The 8892-nt window shown below is 52.6% G+C and overlaps 1 protein-coding gene across 1 annotated transcript in view; it reads left to right on the top strand.

Moving 5' to 3' along the window:
• The first annotated feature begins 417 nt into the window (after positions 1–417).
• Positions 418–8892, top strand: part of LOC119954796 — a 29828-nt gene continuing 21353 nt past the window's right edge. The window contains exons 1-3 of the mRNA XM_038780338.1: positions 418–602; positions 2181–2405; positions 5987–6194. Of these exons, the coding sequence (XP_038636266.1) occupies positions 418–602; positions 2181–2405; positions 5987–6194 (618 nt within the window). The remainder of the gene's footprint in view (positions 603–2180; positions 2406–5986; positions 6195–8892) is intronic.

Raw genomic sequence — 8892 nt, 5'->3', positions numbered from 1 at the left:
TCCACAAGCTGGGCCGGATTGTCATTCCACTCAGTCTCCAGAGCTTGGTGATCTGCCAAATCCATGAGGGACACCTGGGTGTGGAAAAGTGCAGACGCAGAGCCAGGCAAGCTGACCACTGGCCCGGGATCAGCCAGGACATCTCGAACATGGTCCTTAACTGTGCGACCTGACAACGTTTCCAGCCAGCGCAGAGCAAGGTGACGCTCCAGCAGCATGAAATCGAAACCTGTCCGTGGTCCAAGGTTGGCATCGACATCTTTCACGCCAATGGTCGTGATTACGTGTTAACCATTGATTACTTTTCCAATTACCCTGAAGTCATGAAGCTCTCAGACCTCACATCTCGGGCCGTCAGCAAGGCCTGTAAGGAGACGTTCGCCAGGCATGGTATCCCACTCACTGTCATGACTGACAATGGCCCCGTGCTTCAGCAGCCATGAATGGTCTCTGTTTGCCCAGTCCTATCAGTTCAAACGCGTCACTTCCCACCCACATTACCCGCAGTCCAATGGGAAGGTTGAGAAAGGGGAGCACATAGTGAATCAGCTCATCTACAAGGCCGTAGATTCTGCGTCTGACATTCACCTTGTGCTGCTTGCGTACAGGGCGACTCCTCTGTCCGCTGTCATGTCACCAGCGCAGCTCCTGATGAACAGGGACCTGCGGACGACACTTCCAGCCATACACGTGCCCAACCTGGATCACCTCCCGGTGCTGCATATGGTGCAGCAACTCCGGCACCGGCAAAACCAGGGCTATGATGCTCATGCCACCGATTTGCCCGTGTTATCCCCGTCAGACACTGTTTGGGTCAAGATCCCTGATGGAGGCTGGTCAGCTCCAGCTGTTGTTCTTCGATAGGCTGCTCCTTGATCGTATGTTATGCGCCTGGCTGATGGCTCTGTTGTGCGGCGGAACAGACGGGCACTGCGCAAAGTTGCCTGCCCGCAACCACATTCTTCTCTGTTTCCTTCTGTTGCTTTGCCACCTCCTGATACCTCGACCCACGAGGCCACCAGTCAGGCTTCGATCCCACCCATCAAGGCTCTGTCGTCCCCACCACCACCTCTCCGGCGGTCGGCCAGGATCAGACGCAAGTCCCAGAGACTGGACTGTTGAACATTTGTTCTGTTTGCCATGTTCTGTGTTCACGTATTAGACAGCTGTGTTCACATGTACGTATGTTCACATCCACTGCATGTATATATGTTAATATTGGCCTATTCTTGTAAATAAGTTCACATATGTCATCCAAACATAAAAAAGGGGAGATGCCATGATAGACAGACACACACCTAATAGATCATAAATCATAGAATTTACAGTGCAGAAGGAGGCCATTCGGCCCATCGAGTCTGCACAGGCTCCTGGAAAGAGCACCCTACCCAAGGTTAACACCTCCACCCCATCCCCATAACCCAGTAACCCCACCCAACACTAAGGGCAATTTTGGACACTAAGGGCAATTTATCATGGCCAATCCACCTAACCTGCACATCTTTGGGCTGTGGGAGGAAACCGGAGCACCCGGAGGAAACCCACGCACACACGGGGAGAATGTGCAGACTCCGCACCGACAGTGACCCAAGCCGGAATCAAACCTGGGACCTTTGAAGCGATTGTTCTATCCACAATGCTACTGTGCTAACGATATACAGACACTTAGCTAATGGACACAGGGAACTGGACTTGACCAATAAGCAGACAGGATACAATATATATGTTAATATTGGCCTATTCTTGTAAATACGTTCACATATGTCATCCAAACATAAAAAAAGGGGAGATGTCATGATAGACAGACACACACATAATGATATACAGACACTTAGCTAATGGACACAGAGAACTGGACTTGACCAATAAGCAGGCAGGATACTCAGGGGTGGGATCAGGCTATAAAAGGCACGAGGCACTCACACTCCACCTCTCCCCATTGATGAACATCTACAGAGTGAGTCAGGGGTGTTGTTACAATCTCACACCTCCACCACGTGGCTCAGAGCCAGTCTGCTTCAGTCACACAGAGTAACCACATTTAAGTTAGCAGAGAGTCGCAGTCACAGAGAACTGTGCTAACTGCGCTACTGGATCAATAAACCTGATTGAACTAACTTCAAGGTCTGGAGTATCTTTCTGATCTAAGCTGCATCCAGTTGCAGCCAGTGTTAGACCAGTGTACCCAACACGACACCTCCCACATTCTTCATTGGGACTGGATGTTTCCGGGAATGCTTCCACAGGGAGCTGCTTTCAGACGCAATCCCATTGCCCCTCCGATGGATCAGGTTACTGAGAAGTGATTCAAACTCCTTCAGACAATCACATCAATACTTCCAGTTTCCAAAGTTCAGATTTCTGTCGGAAACAGATTATAGCTCAACAGACTCAGATTCAGGCAGGTAAACACACACAATCTGTCTCTCTGTCTCTCTCTCTCTCTCTCTCTCTCTCTGTCTCGCTGTCTCTCTCTCTGTCTCTCCCTCTCTGCCTCGCTGTCTCTCTCTCTCTCTCTCTGTCTCTCTCTCTGTCTCTCTCTGTGTCTCTTTCTCTCTCTCTGCCTCGCTGTCTCTCTCTCTCTCTCTCTGTCTCTGTCTCTCTCTCTCTGTCTCGCTGTCTCTCTCTCTGTCTCGCTGTCTCTCTCTCTCTCTCTCTGTCTCTGTCTCTCTCTCTCTGTCTCGCTGTCTCTCTCTCTGTCTCGCTGTCTCTCTCTGTGTCTCTCTCTCTCTGTCTCGCTGTCTCTCTCTCTGTCTCGCTGTCTCTCTCTCTCTCTCTCTGTCTCTGTCTCTCTCTCTCTGTCTCGCTGTCTCTCTCTCTGTCTCGCTGTCTCTCTCTCTGTCTCTCCCTCTCTGTCTCGCTGTCTCTCTCTGTCTCTCTCTCTCTCTGTCTCTCTCTCTCTCTGTCTCTCTGCTGGAAGGAAATAGACTTATCAGTGACAGGCAGCATGGTTTTGTGCAGGGAAGGACATGTCTTACAAACCTAATAGAATTCTTTGAGGAAGTGACAAAGTTAATTGATGAGGGAAGGGCTGTAGATGTCATATACATGGACTTCAGTAAGGCGTTTGATAAGGTTTCCCATGGCAGGTTGATGGAAAAAGTGAAGTCGTATGGGGTTCAGGGTGTACTAGCTAGATGGATAAAGAACTGGCTGGGCAACAGGAGACAGAGAGTAGTGGTGGAAGGGACTGTCTCAAAATGGAGAAGGGTGACTAGTGGTATTCCACAGGGATCCGTGTTCGGACCACTGATGTTTGTGATCTACATAAATGACCTGGAGTAAGGTATAGGTGGTCTGATTAGCAAGTTTGCAGATGATACTAAGATTGGTGGAGTTAGGGCAGCACGGTGGCCTAGTGGTTAGCACAACCGCCTCACGGCGCTGAGGTCCCAGGTTCGATCCCGGCTCTGGGTCACTGTCCGTGTGGAGTTTGCACATTCTCCCCGTGTCTGCTTGGGTTTCGCCCCCACAGCCCAAAAATGTGCAGAGTAGGTGGATTGGCCACGCTAAATTGCCCCTTAATTGGAAAAAATAATTGGGTAATCTAAATTTAAAAAAAAAAATTAAAAAAAAAAAAAAAAAAAGATTGGTGGAGTTGCAGATAGCGAGGAGGACTGTCAGAGAATACAACAAAATATAGATAGATTGGAGAGTTGGGCAGAGAAATGGCAGATGGAGTTCAATCCAGGCAAATGCGAGGTGATGCATTTTGGAAGATTAAATTCAAGAGCGGACTATATGGTCAATGGAAGGGTCCTGGGGAAAATCGACGTGCAGAGAGATCTGGGAGTTCAGGTCCATTGTACCCTGAAGGTGGCAATGCAGGTTGATAGAGTGGTCAAGAAGGCATACAGCATGCTTGCCTTCATCGGACGGGGTATTGATTACAAGAGTTGGCAGGTCATGTTACAGTTGTATAGGACTTTAGTTCGGCCACATTTGGAATACTGCGTGCAGTTCTGGTCGCCACATTACCAGAAGGATGTGGATGCCTTGGAGAGGGTGCAGAGGAGGTTCACCAGGATGTTGCCTGGTATGGAGGGTGCTAGCTATGAAGAAAGGTTGAGTAGATTAGGATTGTTTTCGTTGGAAAGACGGAGGTTGAGGTGGGACCTGATTGAGGTCTACAAAATTATGAGAGGTATGGACAGGGTGGATAGCAACAAGTTTTTCCCAAGAATGGGGGTGTCAGTTATAAGGGGTCACGATTTCAAGGTGAGAGGGGGAAAGTTTAAGGGAGATGTGCGTGGAAAGTTTTTTACGCAGAGGGTGGTGGGTGCCTGGAACGCTTTACCAGCGGAGGTGGTAGAGGCGGGCACGATAGCATCATTTAAGAAGCATCTAGACAGGTATATGAAGGGGCGGGAACAGAGGGAAGTAGACCTTGGAAAATAGGAGACAGGTTTAGATAAAGGATCTGGATCGGCGCAGGCTGGGAGGGCCGAAGGGCCTGTTCCTGTGCTGTAATTTTCTTTGTTCTTTGTTCTTTGTTCTCTCTCTGTCTCACTGTCTCTCTCTGTCCCTCTGTCTCTCTCTCTGTCTCTTTCTCTCTCTCTGTCTCTCTCTCTGTCTCTTTCTCTCTCCCTGTCTCTCTCTCTGTCTCTCTCTCTGTCTCTCTCTCTCTGTCTCTCTCTCTCTCTGTCTCGCTGTCTCTCTCTGTCTCTCTCTCTCTCTGTCTCTCTGGGGCAGCAGGGTAGCATGGTGGTTAGCATAAATGCTTCACAGCCCCAGGGTCCCAGGTTCGATTCTCGGCTGGGTCACTGTCTGTGTGGAGTCTGCACGTCCTCCCCCTGTGTGCGTGGGTTTCCTCCGGGTGCTCCGGTTTCCTCCCACAGTCCAAAGATGTGCGGGTTAGGTGGATTGGCCATGATAAATTGCCCGTAGTGTCCTAATAAAAGTAACGTTAAGGGGGGGTTGTTGGGTTACGGGTATAGGGTGGATATGTGGGTTTGAGTAGGGTGAGCATGGCTCGGCACAACATGAAGGGCCTGTTCTGTGCTGTACTGTTCTATGTTCTATGTTCTCTCTGTCTCTCTCTCTCTGTCTCACTGTCTCTCTCTCTCTCTGTGTCTCTCTCTGTGTCTCTCTCTCTGTCTCTTTCTCTCTGTCTCTCTGTCTCTCTCTCTCTCTCTGTGTCTCTCTCTCTCTCTCTGTCTCGCTGTCTCTCTCTCTCTGTCTCTCACTGTGCGTCCCTCTCTCTCTGTCTCGCTGTCTCTGTCTCTCTCTGTCTCTCTGTCTCTCTCTCTCTCTGTCTCTGGTTATCTCTGTCTCTCTCTCTGTCTCTCTCTATCTCTCTCTGTCTCTCGCTCTCTCTCTGTCTCACTCTGTCTGTCTCTTTCTGTGTCTCTCTCTCTGTCTGTCTCTCTCTGTGTGTGTCTCTCTCTCTCTGTCTCTCTCTCTCTCTGTCTCACTCTCTCTCTCTGTCTCTGTCTATCTCTTTCTGTGTCTCTCTCTCCGTCTGTCTCTCTCTGTGTCTCTCTCTCTCTCTCTGTCTCTCTCTCTGTCTCACTCTCTCTCTCTGTCTCACTCTGTCTGTCTCTTTCTGTGTCTCTCTCTCTGTCTGTCTCTCTCTGTGTCTCTCTCTCTCTCTCTCTCTGTCTCTCTCTCTCTCTGTCTCACTCTCTCTGTCTGTCTCACTCTGTCTGTCTCTTTCTGTGTGTCTCTCTCTGTCTGTCTCTCTCTCTCTCTGTCTCACTCTCTCTCTGTCCCACTCTGTCTGTCTCTTTCTGTGTCTCTCTCTCTCTCTGTCTCTCTCTGTCTCTCTCTCTCTGTCTCTCTCTGTCTCTCTCTCTCTGTCTGTCTCTCTGTCTGTCTCTCTCTCTGTCTCTTGCTCTTTTTGTGTGGGTTAGGATTACAGGAGGGGGAGAGGTGGAGACGGGAGCCTCTCTGTCCCTGTGGGTGAGGGTCAGTGGGAGGGAGGGGAGGGGGGTGAGGGAGGGGGGAGCCTCTGTGTCCTGAATGAATTGACCATGGTGCTGCCCAGTTTCAGGATCCTGGAGATGGAGCTGGACTATCATCCGGAGCTGCGAGACTTGACAATCAGGAGGCCGCAGCTCAAACTGCTGGAAGATGTCCCCTCACCCGACTGGGTGGTCGATAACTGGGAGACGGTGAAAAACTTCCAGGCCAAGCCCGATGACCTGCTCATCGCCACCTACCCCAAATCAGGTGAGAGGCGAACAGGCCTCACGGTGAGGGGGAGGGCCAAGGCCTCACGGTGGAGGGAGTGGGCCCAGGCCTCACGGTGGAGGGAGTGGGCCCTGGCATCACGGTGGAGGGAGTGGCCCAGGCCTCACGGTGGAGGGAGTGGGCCCAGGCCTCACGGTGGAGGGAGTGGGCCCAGGCCTCACGGTGGAGGGAGAGGACCCAGGCCTCACGGTGAAGGGAGTGGGCCCAGGCCTCACGATGGAGGGAGAGGGCCCAGGCCTCACGGTGGAGGGCGAGGGCCCAGGCCTCACGGTGGAGGGAGAGGGGCCCAGGCCTCACGATGGAGGGAGAGGGCCCAGGCCTCACGGTGGAGGGAGAGGGCCCAGGCCTCACGGTGGAGGGAGAGGGCCCAGTCCTCACGGTGGAGGGAGTGGGCCCAGGCCTCACGGTGGAGGGGAGTGGGCCCAGGCCTCACGGTGGAGGGAGTGGGCCCAGGCCTCACGGTGGAGGGAGAGGGCTCAGGCCTCACGGTGGAGGGAGAGGGCTCAGGTCTCCCGGTGGAGGGAGAGGGCCCAGGCCTCACGGTGGAGGGAGAGGACCCAGGCCTCACGGTGGAGGGAGTGGGCCCAGGCCTCACGGTGGAGGGAGAGGGCCCAGGCCTCATGGTGGAGGGAGTGGGCCTGGCCTCACGGTGGAGGGAGTGGGCCCAGGCCTCACGGTGGAGGGAGAGGGCCCAGGCATCACGGTGGAGGGAGTGGGCCCAGGCATTACGGTGGAGGGACAGGGCCCAGGTCTCATGGTGGAGGGAGAGGGCCCAGGCCTCACGGTGGAGGGAGAGGGCCCAGGCCTCATGGTGGAGGGAGAGGGCCCAGGCCTCACAGTGGAGGGAGTGGGGCCCAGGCCTCACGGTGGAGGGAGAGGGCCCAGGCCTCACAGTGGAGGGAGTGGGGCCCAGGCCTCACGGTGGAGGGAGAGGGCCCAGGCCTCACGGTGGAGGGAGAGGGCCCAGGCCTCACGGTGGAGGGAGAGGGCCCAGGCCTCACAGTGACGGTACCAAAGTGTATTTGATGCGGGCTGTTGGAATCTGTGTGAATTTGATTCTCCTGACCACTCATGGGGAGGCTTAATGTGTCTGTGTGTCTCCCTCCATCTCTTCCTCCCTCTCTTTGACAATCTCTCACTCTCTCTGTTCCTCTCTCTCTCTGTCACCCTCTCTGTCACACTCTCTCTGTTCCTCTCTCTCTCTGTCACACTCTCTCTGTTCCTCTCTCTCTCTCTGTCCCACTCTCTCTCTCACTCTCTCTCTCTCTCTGTTCCTCTCTCCCTCTGTCACTCTCTCTCTCTCTCTCTCTCTCTCTCTCTGTCCCTCTCCCTCTGTCACACTCTCTCTGTCACACTCTCGGTCACACTCTCTCTCTCTGTCACATTCTCTCTCTCACTCTCTCTCTGTTCCTCTCTCTCTCTGTGACACTCTCTCTCTCACTCTCTCTGTTCATCCCTCTCTCTGTCACACTCTCTCTCTCTGTCACACTCTCGCTCTCTGTCACACTCTCTCTCTCTCTCTCTGTTCCTCCCTCTCTCTGTCACACTCTCTCTCTCTGTCACACTCTCTCTGTTCCTCTCTCTCTCTGTCACACTCTCTCTGTTCCTCTCTCTGTCTCACTCTCTCTGTTCCTCTCTCTCTCTCTGTCACACTCTCTCTGTTCCTCCCTCTCTCTGTCACACTCTCTCTGTCACACTCTGTTCCTCTCTCTCTCTCACACACTCTCTCTGTTCCTCTCTCTCTCTGTCACTCTCTCACACTCTGTTCCTCTCTCTCTGTCACACTCTCTCACACTCTCTCTGTTCCTCCCTCTCTCTGTCACACTCTCTCTCACTCTCTCTGTTCCTCTCTCTCTGTCACACTCTCTCTGTTCCTCTCTCCCTATGTCACGCTCTCTCTTACACATGTTCTGTCTGTCTCTGAGTCTTTCGAACTCACTCTCTATGTCTATTTCTCCGTCTCTCTCTAAATATCTCTCCACCTCTCCCTCTCTGTCTCTCTCTCGGTCTCTCTTTCACTCTATCATTTCCTGTCTCTCACATTGTCTATTTGTCTCTCTCTCACTCTCTCTATCTCTACCACTCTCTCTTATCACTCTCTCTGCATCCTTTGCTCACTCGCTCTCTCTTTGTGTGTCTCGCTCTCTCTCTCTGTCTCTCTGTCTGTCTCTGTCTCTGTCTCTCTCTCTCTGTCTCTCTCTCTCCATCTGTCTCTCTCTCTGTCTCTCTCTGTCGCTGTCTTTCTGTCTCTCTCTCTCTCACTGTCTCTGTCTCTCTCTGTCTCTCTCTCTCTCTGTCTCTCTCTCTGTCTCTGTCTCTCTGTCTGTCTCTCTCTCACTCTCTCTGTTCCTCTCTCTCTCTGTCTCTCTCTTTCTCTCTGTCTCGCTCTCTTTGTCTCTCTCTCTGTCTCTCTCTCTGTCTCTGTCTCTCTGTCTGTCTCTCTCTCACTCTCTCTGTTCCTCTCTCTCTCTGTCTCTCTCTTTCTCTCTGTCTCGCTCTCTTTGTCTCTCTCTCTGTCTCTCTTTCTCCATCTGTGTCTCTGTCTCTCTCTGTCGCTGGCTTTCTGTCTCTCTCTCTCTCTCTGTCTCTCTGTCTCTCTGTCTGTCTCTCTGTCTCTCTCTGTCTCTCTCTCTGTCTCTGTCTCTCTGTCTGTCTCTCTCTCACTCTCTCTGTCACACTCTCTCTGTCTAGCTCTCTCTG

This window comes from Scyliorhinus canicula, chromosome 20, assembly GCF_902713615.1.
Source record: "Scyliorhinus canicula chromosome 20, sScyCan1.1, whole genome shotgun sequence".
Taxonomy (NCBI): domain Eukaryota; kingdom Metazoa; phylum Chordata; class Chondrichthyes; order Carcharhiniformes; family Scyliorhinidae; genus Scyliorhinus; species Scyliorhinus canicula.
The sequence above is the reverse complement of the archived record's forward strand: the minus strand, read 5'-3'. Positions and strand labels throughout refer to the sequence as shown.